At 46.3% G+C, this 17,189-nt stretch overlaps 1 protein-coding gene across 2 annotated transcripts in view; it reads right to left on the reverse strand.

Annotated features, from left to right (window-relative positions):
* Positions 1–564: 564 nt before the first annotated feature.
* Positions 565–17,189, reverse strand: part of lrch4 (leucine-rich repeats and calponin homology (CH) domain containing 4) — a 41,879-nt gene continuing 25,254 nt past the window's right edge. Inside the window, exons 3-19 of one of the 2 annotated variants that reach the window (XR_013968667.1) lie at positions 16,431–16,560; positions 15,674–15,779; positions 13,978–14,221; positions 13,100–13,196; positions 12,708–12,813; positions 12,502–12,608; positions 12,030–12,082; positions 10,032–10,190; positions 9,321–9,392; positions 8,899–8,956; positions 8,538–8,604; positions 7,507–7,587; positions 6,973–7,070; positions 5,861–5,998; positions 5,591–5,668; positions 1,578–5,039; positions 565–1,157 (exon numbers count right to left, since the gene is read on the reverse strand). Coding sequence is in view for 1 of the 2 variants with exons in the window: in XM_080839452.1 (XP_080695578.1) it covers positions 4,770–5,039; positions 5,591–5,668; positions 5,861–5,998; positions 6,973–7,070; positions 7,507–7,587; positions 8,538–8,604; positions 8,899–8,956; positions 9,321–9,392; positions 10,032–10,190; positions 12,030–12,082; positions 12,502–12,608; positions 12,708–12,813; positions 13,100–13,196; positions 13,978–14,221; positions 15,674–15,779; positions 16,431–16,560 (1,864 nt within the window). In the remaining variant the exon portion in view is untranslated. Of the gene's footprint in view, positions 5,040–5,590; positions 5,669–5,860; positions 5,999–6,972; positions 7,071–7,506; positions 7,588–8,537; positions 8,605–8,898; positions 8,957–9,320; positions 9,393–10,031; positions 10,191–12,029; positions 12,083–12,501; positions 12,609–12,707; positions 12,814–13,099; positions 13,197–13,977; positions 14,222–15,673; positions 15,780–16,430; positions 16,561–17,189 lie in introns of both variants that reach the window. The other variant, XM_080839452.1, reaches the window with a different exon arrangement.

The following is a 17,189-nucleotide window of genomic DNA, read 5'->3' on the forward strand; positions in this document are numbered from 1 at the left end:
GTGATCTATCACATCTGCTGGTCCACAGAGACCAATGATCAGTGATATCATGGTGGAGCCATGCGGCCAACTTAAGCAGTCACTGTGAAATGGAGTTTAATATAACACACAACTCATGAGGCCACATCATTAGCAGTGCTTATGAGCAGGCCACGGGACCTACCGTCTCTTATCTAAGGGAAGACATACAATGTCTGCTTGCTGTCATTATCGCCACCAGTCAAGAGTAATTACCCAAATAAAACTAATTAAGCTTGCATAGTCATGAGTCCCGTGCTTAAGGAGCTGATTAATTGACATAGGGGCGGGGGAGGAGTAATGATTTCACAAGATAATTTCTACTTTCTTACTTGGCCGGTTTGGTTTATTTTTCACCAGAGAAGTTTTCATTAATTTACTAATGGTGTTTTCTGCTCAACCAGAAGCAGTTAACAGATGACGGTGTTGCTGAAACACCCACACATTCTCCATGATATTCATTTCCAGTTTATTTGTTGAAATCCACCCTGTCCTGCTATATTACACTGTAGAAAAACAATCATTGTAACCTGATATGGTGTCTAAATCAGTGTGCCAAGATGTGTCAAAATGTTAATTATAATGGGTTTTATTTATTTGTATAGCACACTTTAAATTACAAAAATGAACCTTCCAAAACACTTTATTTTATAATTGTACTATTTCATCATCTGAATACTTTCTTACAAATATAATACTGGCCAACAAAGTAAGTTAAAAACATATGTGGATGTATTCAGTCTCATGTTATTATGGAAAGGTGAGGTCCAGTCCTGAGGGCCTTGTTTAAGCAGACCACCTGTTGCTGGCCAAAGTGGTTTATTAAAAACTAGTAAACACATGACTTCTCTTCAAAAAAGAAAAGCTTGTTTCACTAATTTGATCCAACTCATATATTACAGTGTAATACTTATGGAAGAACATAGGAAATATGGGACACAGATTCAAATTATTTCTCTGCCGCATTAAGAGGTGCTGCCATTATTCTGAGCAGGCGTTTGGAGGGGCAGCCCAGCGGGGTCCTGCCGGGATGACCGCCGGGGGCCAGACATGGGCAGCTCCATCAGAACCTGGACCATCTGAGCGACCCGTATCAGGCCCTCATCTTCCAGGATGAGCTGGGCTGGACAGAGTGCATCCTGCAAAGTGCGTGTGAGAGAAGGCCAGACATGTCAAGACAATACACACACACACACGCACGCACACACGCACAAACCAGGGAGTGTCATACTGAAATGTTTGATGCAGACATACACATGCAGTGAGGCCTCCATGCATGCAAAGATGGAATTCATGCATTATACCTAAACACAGAGCTCCAGTATGCACACCACAACTGAACAGTCAAGCTGCTACACTCTCTCAAACACACTCAAAAAGCTGACCACATCTCAGCCCAGGCAAAACTATGCATGAATCTTATAATCTGCTCGTTAGTAAGTCACACCCATCACCTTCAGCATGCATAGTTAATCGCTCAAAAAAAACATCACTCAAACATGCATCACAGCGTGTTTGTTTGCACTCTTCAAGTCCAGCTTTCGGAGAGGGATACTTACCATTTCTGATAAAGGACTCATCCATAATCAGACATTTACTCCTTGGCATAAGACATGAAACTGAGACAAAAATCAGCACACACACAGAGACAACTCTAGTTTTGTGCAGCGATGTTGAAATGCATCCTGGGTAATGGACTCAGTTTGGTTTGGCTGATTGGAATGATATGAGCGAGGAAGCCATTTCAGAAAGCAGAAAAGCTACACAGCGCAGAGAGAGAGACAGAGAGAGAGCGAGAGACAGAGAGAGAGAAAGAGAGCGGGCAGTGCAACATGGGCAGCAAGGCAAATGGCTCAATCATCCACTCATCTAGGAGGCTCTATTTGAATAGGAATATTTACTCTCACTGTGGAGGGAAAGCAACCATTTGCTCAGCAGGCAACAAGCGTCACACAAACACAAAGACAAGACACGGGCACAAAGCGAAGTTTGGTCAAAGATTTTTCAGGTTTTTAATAAATTTCTTTACAGAAAGAGAAAAATTATATATATTTATATTCATATAAACTCATATTTAACGCCTCATTAAATACAATGCTATAGTATAAATACTAAATACAACAGGTTCCCCAGTTGACTTTATGCCGTCCCACCCACCCCCCAAAAGCAACATCAGTCTCTAAACCAGTGAAATTGTGTTTTACTGACGTTTAAAAAAATATACAATTTGGTTTGGAGACATTATCATCATCATCTCAAAAGCAGGACTAACAAAGTGGTTTAATTAGATTTTGTAACAGACATGGTATGAAGCCATCATACTGGTTATTTATGGAACGATTTCCTGTACAGAATAACCAACAGCTCTGGCCAGCAGCAATGCCAGAGTCCCTTGAAATTTGGCTCTATCCTCTCTTCTGGGTACCCCGACGCCCACCCCCTAAAAACGTACCCCCATTAATAGCAAGGGAAGATTTTCAAGTACTTTCACATGTGGGGGACCTAAAGAATGTGGATTAGAAATGGTTTGTGGTTAAAAATCTTACCAAAAATCAGTATTTTCACATTGCAAAAATATTATCCTCTCTTTTAAATGCTTTATACAAGTAGTAACATGCTTCTATCTGCTGTTTAAGACGCTGGTAAAATCTTTTAAGAGGGGTTGTGACCAGACACTGGTGTAGTGGCAGACTTGTGCCACATGACACTAGCCATTTGCACCCTCATCTCCCCCTTTCTCTCTATCTTTTGATCTCACTCCTCCTTCCTCCCCTCTTCCTCACACACCTTTACTCTTCACCTCTGGATGTACTCTTCGACCTCTGAACTTTCACAGACTGCGTAAATGTCAAAGCATACAAGTGTTCCAAAAGCACAGAAAAGTCACAGCACAGGGCTCAAGGAAGCAGAGGCCTCATGAAACAAACAGACAACTACACAGCTTACTTTGCATATCCACTATTACACAGCAGTGGCTTCTGGGAAATGTAGTGTAGGGTCACCCAAAAACATCACTTAATTTTTAAATTGCCCGGGTACATAACAGAGATTTTAAATAAGGTATGACAAATTATTGTGTTCCCTTTGGCCAGTTTTTACTGGCTACTTCATGAGGCCTCTGCTTTTGCCTAGCACTGCCACAGATCTCCTCGAAAAGGCATTGGTACACTTAAATAAATACAAATGTAAAACACAACAATAACTTAATCCTCTGTATACACGTATAGACAAAACAAGCTCATAATACTTGCTCGAATAACCGAAAGGAACAACGTAGCAACAACTCACTACAAGCTTAGAGATATCGTTTCAGTACCATGAGATTTCAAAACCCAAATCATTAAAGCCCTCGGAAAACAGTGGTGTACCACTGCCCCCTGGTGGCCACAGGCAGCACAACAGCGGAAGCAACGAACGCGAACGAACATCATAAAAAAGGATCAAGTCATGTGGGCAGAGGCACGTAAGTTTGTTAGCAGTAACAACAATCCACGCATAAAAAGGAATCATTCAATTACTTTAGCCTATTCGGCAGAAATGAATTAGCATAGGTGATTAAGAAAGAAAGGATGTTTTAGTGTCATTAAAATGCGTCATGCTCCTCTCCACATGTTAAGCCCTATAATTCAAGCCGTTTGGTTCCAGCCTAATTTGGTCTGATTTAAGGCAGCAATGAGGGAAAGCCCTTGAAAGATACAGCATATCGTTACATTATATACCCTGTTTATATTGCTCCTCCTCCATAACAGTTTTCAAACATAGTGTTCTTTTGTAAAAAAAAAAAAAAAAAAAAACCATAGTGTTCTTTTGTGAAAAACATAGTGTTCTTTTGTAAGTGAAATCCTACAGAGAATCCTTGTTGTGTCGGTCATTCTGTGTAGTAGTAAGAGTGAATGCAGCGCGGCCAGGCAGTGTATTTGTGATCGGACTGCTAAGTGTTTCTTTTTCATATTTTTTGAAAACCTAACTCCTTGTTTTAGTTCTGGGAACTAAGGTATCTAAATGGCCAGACACAGGGTCTCGCAGACAATAAGACATCCTGCTGAACTTCCTTTTTAAGGACAGTGCTACGGTGGCCAGGCGGGTTCCAGACAAGGCGACGTTGCATGTGAAAGAGCTCTTGCAGGCCGGCGTCCAGGAGGAGGCTGTAAAGACTAGCCGAGCGCAGGGGAGGACTGTTCCATCAGCCCATGTCTATGATTTACATTCTCTACAGAGATCAGCATCTCTATGTGTGTAGTGTGCCACAACATGGGGGGGGGGGGGGGTGAAGACAAATGTCCTTGTGCTGGTGTACAGAGGAAAGCATGTGCTATTCTAGCGTGTGTGTGTGTGTTTGTGTGTGTGTGTGTGTGTGTGTGTGTGTGTGTGTGTGAGCGTGTGCATGTGTTCCAGGGGCCAGCTGACCAGACCATTGGCAAGAACATGCTTTTCTCACAAGGCATAACTCTCACAACAGCTGGCTGTTCTCACATGGATCGTGCAAATGTGTTTTATCGTGCAGTTACAAGCAAACATTGACACTGAGACACACACACACACAAACTCACACACACACACAATATACATAGCTGTGAGTGTGTGTATGTACATAAATCTTCCTCACAATCTGACAAGCATGACCGTTTACTTTTGCAGCATTTGCGATAGCCCTTAGTGCACGCACACACACACACACACACACACACACACACACACACACACACACACACACACACACAGACACACAGACACACACAGACACACACGCTCTAGGCGGCGAGGTGGCAGTAAAGGGCATAGAGCAGAGCCATGGCGAGGGAGTAGAAGAGCAGGAAGCCGCTGGGGAGCCGGAGGGGTGGGGCCAGGGAGGGGGAGGCGGGAGAGATGGAGGAAGGAGCCTCACGTGGGCGGTCCTTTGACTCCTCCTCCACAGGTTCTGCCCCCAGCTCCTCCCCCTCCAGCGCCAGCAAGGCCTGCGCCGTACGCATCACAGCGGGCAGCCGGCAGCAGAGCACATCGGACGCTATACACACCTCCGCCTAGGAGAGAGAGAGAGAAGGGAAGAAGGAAATATCGGATTGATAGAGACAGGGAGAGGAGAAGGGAGAGAAGCAGGTAGGATTGATAGAGACAGGGAGAGGATAAGGGAGAGAAGCGAGAATGAGGGATAGTGAGAGGGTAGGGAATGGAAGGAGAGAGAAAATAAAAAAACAGTAGGAAGTAGTACAACAACAAAACAAACAGCAAGACGAATGCCAGAGAGTGAAAGAGCGAGAGAGTGTGAAAGAGAGAGAGAGGACAAAGGATGGAAGAAATGTGTTAGAGTGATGGAGGGTTTTAAAAGAAGGATGAAGCAAAACAAAGCAGAAAGGAAAAACAAACACGACATTAGATGGACGCACATAACAACGTGACAAAACACAGTTATGTTAATGAGTGACATCAGACAACAGCTTGTACACATGACAACAGATAACACTTATGTGAGACGAGCCACTGACCTCATGGACAGAGAGAGAAGGACATCAACAGTAACAGAGGTAGAGAGAGAGAGAGAGAGAGAGAGAGAGAGAGAGAGAGAAAGAAGTACCTCTGGGACTCCCAGTTTGCGGCAAGCTGCGATGAAGTTCTCCACGTTGAGACGACACTTGGCAGCGCTCAGTTTGGGCTGAAGGGAGGGTTAAACAGGTCAAAGGTCACATGTAATACAATACTCCAAGGGACCATTCAATCTTTCTTAGTACAGGACTTCCTCATTGGGCCTGGGAAACCCTTTTCTAACAGTTCCAAACTGATGCCAGTGAAGGTCAAGGTTGGCCAGGAGAGTGTGAAGTAAGGTGAAGAGAAGCGATTGGCTCACCACTGCGGGGGAGGGGATGTGGATGATTGACACGGCTCGCGGCCGGACGTGATTGACCAGCTGGCAGAGGATGGTGCCATTGGACAGGGCGTCGCCGAGGTCTTCAGGGAGAGTGATCTTCAGCCTGGACTCCAGAGTCTGGGGGAGGCAGAGGGAGGTCAGAGGGAGGTCAGAGGGAGGTCAGCAGGAGAGAATGGGGGGAGGCAGAGGGAGGTCAGAGGGAGGTCAGCAGGTGAGAATGGACAGATGCAGAGAACAGAAGAAAGGAGGGCATGGGAGGAGGAAAGGAGAATAAAACATTACAAACTGAGAGCATAGGAGAGAAGTTGAGGAAAAGGACAGAGTTTGACAGGAGAGAAAGAGAGAGATATAGAAAAGCAAAGCAAAGACAGGAGAGAGGGAAGAAGAGATTGAGAGTAGGAGAGAGGAGACTGGGAGTAGGAGAGAGGGGAGAAGAGAGTGAGAGGAGGAGAGAAGAGAAGAGACTGAGAGTAGGAGAGAGGGGAGAAGAGAGTGAGAGGAGGAGAGAGGAGAAGAGCTTGAGAGTAGGAGAGAGGAGACTGAGAGTAGGAGAGAGGGGAGAAGAGAGTGAGAGGAGGAGAGAGGAGACTGAGAGTAGGAGAGAGGGGAGAAGAGAGTGAGAGTAGGAGAGAGGGGAGAAGAGCTTGAGAGTAGGAGAGAGGGGAGAAGAGAGTGAGAGGAGGAGAGAGGAGACTGAGAGTAGGAGAGAGGGGAGAAGAGAGTGAGAGGAGGAGAGAAGAGAAGAGCTTGAGAGTAGGAGAGAGGGGAGAAGAGAGTGAGAGGAGGAGAGAGGAGAAGAGAGTGAGAGGAGGAGAGAGGGGAGAAGAGAGTGAGAGGAGGAGAGAGGGGAGAAGAGACTGAGAGGAGGAGAGAGGGGAGAAGAGAGTGAGAGGAGGAGAGAGGAGAAGAGACTGAGAGGAGGAGAGAGGGGAGAAGAGAGTGAGAGGAGGAGAGAGGAGAAGAGACTGAGAGGAGGAGAGAGGGGAGAAGAGAGTGAGAGGAGGAGAGAGGAGAATAAATTGAGAGTAGGAGAGAGGGGAGAAGAGAGTGAGAGGAGGAGAGAGGAGACTGAGAGTAGGAGAGCGTATGACCTTGCGCAGCTGGAGCACCTCTGGCTTCTCCTCCCGGGGACTCCTGAGGGTGGTGCGGGACTCACTGCGTCCAGACTCCACCAGAGACTGCACAGAACCTGCAGACAGAGAGGGGGCGGGGGGGGGGAGGAGGGCAGGCAGCTTAGAGCAGAGGAGACTGGAACACAGACCATGCACTTGAACTACATGGAACATGTCTGGATACAATTCTGAGAGCAATCAACCAATTGTGTGTGTGTAGAAGAGGTGTGTGTGTATGGGGTGTGTGACCATACTTTAATTCATACAGTTGTACACATGCATGGAGTCTTGTTCCTGTTTGTGTGTTTGTGTATCTGTGTGTGTATTGCTGTGTGTGTATATGGACGTGTGTGTGTGTGTGTGTATTGCTGTGTATTGGTGTGTGTGTGTGTGTGTGTGTGTGTGCATGTGTATGGATGTGTATCTGGATGTGTGTGTCTGTGTCTGGATGTGTGTGAGTGTGTGTGTGTGTGTGTGTGTGTGTGTCTGGATGTGTGAGACTGAGTGTCTTACAGCGAGAGGAGGTGCGGAACAGGAAGCTGTTGGGTTTCTGGGCCTGGCCGGGAGGAGAGGTGGCTGAGATCCCCTCTGAGACTAGAGAAGAGGAGAGGAGAGGAGAGGAGAATTAAAGGTCTGTTGGTTTGTTGGTCTGTGTGTACAATGGAAATGGAAAAACGGAGGGATCATTTTTTACCCTAAAAAAGTTGATAATCATAGTCCGGTGTATACATGACCATTCCAATTACATAAGTTTAGTCCTATAAGTATGCTGGTGTCCACACTGATTGAAACTTTAACCTGAAATATGCCTGTTGACCAGGTATATTCCTAACTCCTCCAGAGAATGTATTGATTTGCTAGATTGGTACGGAGTTGAAATTTTTTTTTTTTCTGTTTTATAAGGCTGTTTTAGAGAGTCTGTTTTATATATAAGGCTGTTTTAGAGAGTGTGGTCAGGTATGGAATAACTGCTTTCCTCTTCAAACTTCCTTTTTCATCATAAAATCAAAGTTTTTTGGTTTGGTTCAGAATGCGATGGAAATCATCGGTTAGAAAGGTCATTATAATCTTCAGTCTATTTATGACCAGTGCGTGCTTAAACAGCTAAGGAGAATCCTCTGAGAACCCTCCCGTAGTCTATGCTCTCAGTATGAGCTGTTACTGTCAGGCAGACATTATATCTAATATAAAAACTCCTCTTGGCCAGTCAGAATTTTAAACAGCAGCCTAAACAAAGCAGAGGATACTGCAGGACAAAACCACACTGCATTATGCTTCAGTATGAGTTTTTTTAGTGTCTGTGTCTGTGTCTGTGTCTGTGTCTGTGTCTGTGTCTGTGTCTGTGTCTGTGTCTGTGTCTGTGTCTGTGTCTGTGTCTGTGTCTGTGTCTGTGTCTGTGTCTGTGTCTGTGTCTGTGTCTGTGTCTGTGTCTGTCTGCTGATGTGGTTGTGTCCATATGTGTTGATGGGACGAGCTTTGAGTCCAAGTCAGTGTCCGTGTGGGGCCAATAGAGTATCTTATCTTAGTATCTTATGTGCGTGTACCTTGTCTGCTGAAGGAGCGCTGTTGGCTGGCCGCTGTGTTTAAGAGGGAAGACATCTGGTCTGCACTCTGTACGAAGTCGAGAGAGACAATGATCAATGTACAAACAATTCATTTAAACAATAACATTTATGCAATTTGTATTATTATATTATATGTTATTGGATTGTTATATAAATGCACATATTGTGTAGTGTACCATCCCTGCCTTAACCAAACTATTTTGCAGCAACCTACATTCAACTTTCTCTTCACAATATTATGTTATTATATAACTATAGGTCATGATTGTACTACCATTTTTATCAATCAAATTAAAATTCTTCCGTGACAACATAACAGAATAATGAGAGACAGACTTACTGCACATCTATTTCTGAGGCCATTTTGGGTGGGAGGGCTGCTTTCGGTTGATCCACCACTGGGGGGAGATAGAGAGGCACTTTACATTCATATCCCTCGTTTCACAGTGCTGCACAGACACACTCTCTCTGGTTCTCTAGGTCTCTCTACCTCACTCCAGCACAGACCAGATCTGCTGATTTTAGCAGAAGTGGCAGTGTGCTGGCATTTTCTTCACTGCCAAGATCACACCCAAATGTGTTTACCAGCACAAAAAAGACAAGCTATAATGCGCACACACACACACACACACACACACACACACACACACACACACACACACACACACACACACACACACACACACACACACACACACACACACACACACACACACACACAGTAATGTGAGCCGTGCAGTTACACCCTTAGTCAGGGCTTACCCAGTGCTACTTCCTGCCTGTGAGCTGCTCGCTGTGGCTTGACTTCCTGTTTTCACTGCAGTCTTCAGCAAGCTGGAGGAAAAGAAGACAACACTCATTTGATCAATAATTCAACACTAATGGTGAGGGTGTTTAGGACCAGACCTCAGCACAGGACCTCATTACTGTTGAAGGCCCCCCCTCTGAGACGGTACCATGCAGGGATCTAGGCAGCAGCAGAGAACCCCAATCAATTCAATTAACAAATGGCATTTACTCATGGGCGCTGAGATGGCACAAAACCAGAAAGGGCAAATAAAACAGAACTCAGACACCCCAAAGAGGAAATTTGAGTGAAAAATCTTTGCCAATTAGCACAGTTACTGAGTTGGAACTAATGGAGCCAGTTGGTCCAGGGCACAGGGTGAAATGTGGACTAAGCCGGTTTAAAACCCAATCAGCTTTCTTTTCTTCCTGCCTACTCAAGAACTTAATCTCGATTCTTTGCCTAGAGCCCTTGTTTTTGGCTGGTGGAGCCACACTTATATTACAATCATTACGACTTCACATCTAATGACAGCAATTTGACTGATCTAAATTTAGTGGAGTTGTCTTCAGGCTCAGGTCTCAGACCTCCACCGCTCAATCCATCTCTCTCTCTCTCTCTCTCTCTCTCTCTCTCACTCACTCACTCACTCACTCTCTCACTCTCTCACTCTCTCTCTCACTCACACTGTGTCACGGGCCCTCTGTTGCTGCACACGGCGCTCACGCTCCTGCCAGATGAGCAGCGTGCCAGGCCTCCTCCGCTCCTCCGTGGGGCTGGACGGACTGGACGGACTGGAGGAGGAGGACGGCGGGGAGTCTGCAGACTCCACACTCACACTCGTCCTGGGAGAGAGAGAGAGAGAGAGAGAAGGAGACACAAAAAGAGGAAGGGAGAGGAAGAAAAGGGAAGGGAGGGATATGATGAGTGTGATGATGCAATCAAGCGATTGAGCGAGTGACAGGAAATAAAGATGGGGAAAGGGGTAAGAGAGAGAACACGTAAATTAGGATGAGAGGTGGCTGATTACAAATCAAGTCTTCCTTCTTTTTCGTGCTAAATAAAATCTGCCTGCAAAGCTAATCCGAATTTTCATTTTCACTTTCAGATGTCACCCAGATCACACATGGCCCGTGTAGTGCGCTCGTGGAGGAGAGGAGCGCTGGGGCACACAGACACTCTGCCTGTGCATGCAGCTTTACCAGCTGAGGTCTTGTGACTCTACAGGAAGTGTGTAACTGTATGAAGGGCCACAGTCTACAGCCTCCTCAGTATTAAAACACACACACACTCACACACACTCTCACACTCTCACACACAGACACACACACACACAGACACACACACAGACACACACACACACAGACACACACACACACAGACACACACACACACACACACACACACACACACACACAAAGCAGTGAAATCAAGCAGCAGCTGTAATGAAGCCCAGGGTCTACGCTGGTGATGATTATTCATGACAGATGGCAGGAACTGATATTAGGCCGGAGTGGATAATGACTGTCTGCTGCCTGTGTGCACACAACTGGGTCCTGTACACAGCAACCAATAGCTCACCACTGGCATGTGAGAACTGCATGGCAAAAACCACTCTCACACACACACAATACTAATGAACAAAAATTTCGCTACGCAATGCACTGACCTCTCTCTCTCTCTCTCTCTCTCTCTCTCTCCTCTCACACACAAGCATACACATAAAGATACAATGAAACGAAAAATGGAACACAATGCACTGGCCTGTCTCTATACTCTCTCACACACACACACACACACACACACACACACACACACACACACACACACACACACACACAGTGTACTGAATGTGATGGATGTGTGGCAGATATTGATTTAAGACAGTGCGAGTGTGATTAGTTGGAGTGAACTACAGGTCCAGGCGGTGAGGAGTGGACGGTGTGTCCTTCAGTGAGGGAGGCCTGGGCACAGGCGGAGGGACACGCTGGCTAATGACTAGGGCCTGTAATGGGAAAGACAGTCTGTTGACTTTTCCCAGCGCTTCAAACACACTGGCGGTGGGAGACTGACCTTGCACAGGGAGGGAGGGACAGAGAGAGAGAGAGAGAGAGAGAGAGAGAGAGAGAGAGAGAGAGAGAGAGAGAGAGAGAGAGAGAGAGAGAGAGAGAGAGAGAAAATTAATGTAGAGTGAATGAAACAGAGCGAGAAAGATTGAGCAAGTGAGAGATAGATGGAAAGAAACAGAAACAAGATAAAAGGGTTGAGAAGGAGGCCAAAAGAGAGAGAGAGAATCAAAGAGAAATAGAAAGCGTTGGTTCTGTGGGTCTCTGTCTGCCTGTGCACACATGACATCATGTACGCCAAACACTGTTGCAAAGAACAGGTGACAACCCCAGTGAAATGCTAACGAAGGCATCTTTAATGTTGTTGTTAAGTATTTTGAAGTTTCGTGTGGTTGTAGTGCCCCCTGTTGTTATAGTACTTGTTGGATATGAGTGCCTCCATGCGACAGAAAGATGGTTGGCCGCGGTGGGAAGTCCCCAACCAACAGCACAAGGAGTTTAACTTCTCCTTCTTGTATACAACTAAATCACAATCCAAGGCTTTGACGTGTGAGCTCAGACTCATAAACAAATGATACAGGTACATCAGAGGAGGAAGAGGACGTCTGGTCTACTGACCTGCTGTCTGCGGACTCTGGGCTGTGTGATGGTGATACACTTTCACTCTTATCCTGCAGAAGATAAAGATCTCTCAGTACATAGACACACAGACACACACTCATCTAGACAAACTAACAGTGCTCTCTGAGACGGCTGTGCTCAACTGAAGAAATCTTACAACACAAAACTGAAGACATTAAAGAGACTGTAACACTAAACACAGTAGCGTTGCACACTGCAGATCTAAGACTGCGGCTCTAAACCCAAGACAAACTCTCCCCTAGGGACAGAGAAGAACTAACTTTACATACATTAGAGACCACACTCCATCAGCCACAGACGCGCTTGTTTGGCTATATTAATGCAAATCTCTGAGCATGGCCACACACACACACACACACAAAACACTTCACTTCTGTTAAATGAAAACATTTAGTACAATTTGCATGTGTATTAGAACAAAGTGATTAGCGCATTAAGACCCCCTGACCTGTGGGGGCGCTGTGAGCGGTGAGCTGGGCCGCTGCAGCTCAGGCTCCTCCTCCTCTTCAGTCACGCTGCTGTCGATAAAGTCCACCTGCTCCACCTCTCCATTTACTACAAGAGAGAGGAGAGCATGAAGTTTTAAAGTTTTAAAAACATAGTGCTCACTTATCACAGAGTTTGCAGTGTTTGTTTGTGTATGTGTATTTTTACCTTTTTCTGTGGGCAGTATTGTGTGGGTCTCCTCCTCCAGTAGATTCCTGTGTTCTCGGTTAATCTCAGCCATACGCAGAGAGCGTTCAGAAAAGTCATCGGCAGACTACACACACACACACACACACAATTCATTATCAGCATGTACTATATATGTATGCTACTTACACACACACACACACCTTGTTCATTATCACCTTGTACTATATATGTATGCCACACGCACACACGCACGCACGCACGCAGGCACGCAGGCACACACACACACCTCGTTCATTACCAGTACGTTCCATATATGTATGCGACACACACACACACACCTCTTCATTATCAGCACGTTCTGTACATATATATATATATATATACACACACACACACACACACACACACACCTCATTCCCTGACCACCTCTTGCTGCCACTGTCCACGCTGTTGAAACCAGAGTCCAGCCCTCCGTACTGCCCAGGAAACAGCTCCTGATCCGACAAGCTGAGAGAGAAGCACACGGTTATACAATCCTGTAGGAGAGCACCTTACACACACACACACACACACACACACACACACACACACACACACACACACACACACACAACAACAGAACTACAATACGCAAACTCAGTGCTACACTACCACAATACACACAGTAAGACACACACATCCCAAACTCTCTGGGGTTTCCTGGCCTCTCTCATGACCTCAGCTCAACCCCACTTATCTTCCCCATGTCCCCTCTCCCTCTCTCTCTCTGATGGTCACTCCCCTTTGGCTCCAGTTTCAGTGTGCCAGAAGATGGTTCACTCAACCAACTCATCATCCTTCCATCTTTCAGAAGACATGACTGGCATGTTCCAGTTCTTTCTTTCCATCCATAACACTTATCCTTTACCTCCATCTCTCTCTTTATACCAGGCAATATCTTAGTCTCTCTCCCGCCTTCCCTCTTTTTCTCTCTCCTTGCCTCCCTCCCTCCCTCCCTCCTGCTCTGTCTCCCACTTTTTCTCTCTCGCTCTTCCCTTCATCTCTCGCTCTTTCTCTCAATTTATCCATCTCTTTCCATCCATCCCTCTCCCTCTTTTAGCCTCCCTCTTCCATCTTTCTTTCTTACAGGTTGTCTCTTTATTGGTTCAAGCATTCTGTGTTTGAAGAATGCAGTAACGTAAATGTTTGAATATTGGTTTAATAGATGCCGTGTTCAATCTCTTTCCCTTCCTTTCATGCACCCCTCCCTCCATCCCTCCCTCTCTGTCTCTCTATCTCTCTCTCTCACCAGCTGTTGAAGTGTGTGGGCCGCAGTGCCAGCAGCTCGTCCTGGCTCCTCTTGCACGCCTCCATGTTGAGGTACTTGAAGATGTGGAACTTGCCCTTGGAGCAGATCTGTGCCGGCGGCGACTGCAGCGGGTTGTTGTCCAGGTTGATGGTCTGCAGGTGGCGCAAGTGGCGGTAGCAGACGGGCACGCGCACCACCCGGTTACACGACACGTCCAGACGCACCAGCGGCAGCTCTGCCAACTCTGTAGAGAAGGAATAGAAGGAGAGAGAGAGGGAGAGAGAGAGGGAGAGAGCGAGAGAGAGAGAGAGAGAGCGAGAGAGAGAGAGAGACAGAGATGTAAATGGGGATCAAAAGGACAGTAGAGAGGGAGCACAGTTAGGAGAGTAAAAGAGAAAGAGAAGAGTGAAGAAAAAGAGAAAAAGAGATTAAGGATAGAGAGAGCTAGGCGGAAGTTGAGTTACATTTACATTTAGTCATTTAGCAGACGCTTTTGTCCAAAGCGACGTACAAGGGAGTTAGTGAGTGAATGAACACAGCAATGACACAGGAGTATTTATCAAGAGCGATTCCATTTCTCTAAAAGTACTTCAAATGAAGCCTCGTACCCCAACACACCTCTGCATGCCATGTCTATACTGTGGCAAGCAGGTTCAACAGCTTCATATGAATGATGATGAGAATAGCTCATCTTTAAATCTGTTACAAGCATCACCTATTTATAGCCCAAATAAATAATGACGCACGCGACAAAAAAAGCTACACAGGAAGTAAGGAAGGAAAGAAAGAATAAAGTGTGTGTGTGTGCGTGTGGGTGTGTGTGTGTGTGTGTGTGTGTGTGTGTGTGTTATTCCATGAGAGAGAGATATAAAGAGAGACAAAGGATGTCCACAGGAGAAAGAGTTAGCCAACAGTAAATGTGTGAGTTTTAATGTGTTTGTGGCAGAGGACACATCATCTTTGAAGAACTGTGTGAACTTCCATGACTGGTGCACTCTGCACTCTGCACTCACTAGTCTCCCTGTGTACTCTCCTTTCACATGCGAGTTTGCGGAGTGTGCACGTGTGCAGGGCCTGATCTGGGGTCAGTGGGGGTGTCTGGACAAGATTAGACTCCGGCGCTGCGAGGACAGACCTCAGAACAGAACAAAGTCAGCCGCAAGGCCAGAGAATTGGGGATTACTCCACGCACAGGTCGGCTAGAAACACATGCTTGGCACACAAGTGTCTAATGGAAAAGCACCGGCTTCTGACTAATGACGTGGGTGCTGAGATCTGGTCTGGAGCTGTGCATCAGGATGGGGACAGGGACGCAGGAGTTCAATTGAAAGACAGCAACAGAGCATGGATTTGGAAGCACAATTACAAATCCTGTAGAGTGGTGACCTCATTTTAGGCTTAGCCTTGTCTATTGACGAGCATGCTGTATCCTGTTGCGTGATCTAACTACACTTAATGCGTCAGCACACTGCAAACAATGACATTCAAGGCAAATAAATACAATATAAAACAAATAGGTGTGCCATGCTCCTCTGTGAAATGTATGCTCTCGGGTCCACTTTATGCTTAGTGATCATCTCATAAATTCTCAATTCTTTGAAGGGAAACGTAGTTGAAACCACAACTCTGGTTTTCTCTCTGGGGGGGGGGGTAGGGTTAGGGGGGGGATCAGAGGTGAGGGGTCAGACAGACGGACCTTCGGGCAGCGTGGTGAGCTGGTTCCTCCGCAGGTTGAGGTCCCGGAGACTAGCTAGCTGGCCAAGCTCCACAGGCAAACACTGCAGATCATTACAGCTCACGTCCTACAGGAGAGAGAGATAGAGAGAGAGAAGGGAGAGAGAGAGAGAAAAGGGAGAAGGAGGGACAGAGAGAGACAAGGGTGGAGGGAGGGATGGGGGCAATGAGTGAAAAGCAAAGAGAGAGAGAGAGAGAGAGAGAGAGAAATAGCAAGAGGGAGGGAGGGAAGGTTTAATAAAGTGAAAAAGAGTGCAAATATTTGGTATGCCTAGCACATTGATATAACTTCACCAGCAAGTGGACTGAATCCTTAAGTCAGCACAGGAGGACAGGTTTGAGAATGACTTATAAGGCCAGAAGACGGCCAGAGAGAGACCAGGAAGAAGAGAGAGAGGAAGAAGGAAAAAAGAAAGAAATGATAGGGAAAATAATTTTAGAGTCAGAGAGAGAGAGAAATAGAGAGAGAGAGGGAGAGAATATGGATTAAGACTAAAGAGAAAGAGAATAGAAGGTTGAAAGTGGTAGGGTTGCTGAAAGGCATGGAGTACAATAGTGACTGTAACCCAATGCCAATGCCGTGAGGAGTTTTGAGTTTTTGTGTGTGTGTGTGTGTGTGTGTGTGTGTGTGTGTGTGTGTGTGTGTGTGTGTGTGTGTGTGTGTGTGTGTGTGTGTGTGTGTGTGTGTGTGTGTGTGTGTGTGTGCGCGTGTCACGTACCAGCTGGCGGAGGTGTGTGAGGGCGGGTATGGAGGCGGGCAGGGCCGACAGCTTGTTGTTACTGACGATGAGAACCCGCAGTAGGGGCAGCTGACACACGGATGGGGGCAGACTAGAGAGCTGGTTACGGCTGAGAACACAGACACAGACACAGACACACAGACACAGACACACAGACACACAGACACACAGACACACAGACACACAGACACAGACACACACACAGACACAGACACAGACACAGACACAGACACAGACACAGACACAGACACAGACACAGACACAGACACAGACACAGAGACAGACACAGAGACACAGAGACACAGAGACACAGAGACACAGAGACAGACACAGACACAGACACAGACACAGACACAGACACAGACACAGACACAGACACAGACACACACACACACACACACACACACACACACACACACACACACACACACACACACACACACACACACACACACAGTACAGAAAAGAGGTCATTTGATACAGCAAAGTGTGCTACTTGGGTAAATGTTTCCATGTGATATTGTAAGAACTATGTAGCTTTACACTCCTTCAGGCCATTCATGCACACATACACAATATAAAAGCGCTTATACCACGGTGGTGGCAGGTGAGGACTTAGCTGAGGCATTTAGGTGGCACACTTTGTGTTTGTCTGTGTCTGTGTGTGTGTGTGTGTGTGTGTGTGTGTCTGATGTTGAGGTAAGTGAGGGCCTGTAGGTGGCACAGGTTGTGTGTGTG

Source organism: Sprattus sprattus (genome assembly GCF_963457725.1).
Source record: "Sprattus sprattus genome assembly, chromosome: 5".
Classification (NCBI taxonomy): Eukaryota; Metazoa; Chordata; class Actinopteri; order Clupeiformes; family Clupeidae; genus Sprattus; species Sprattus sprattus.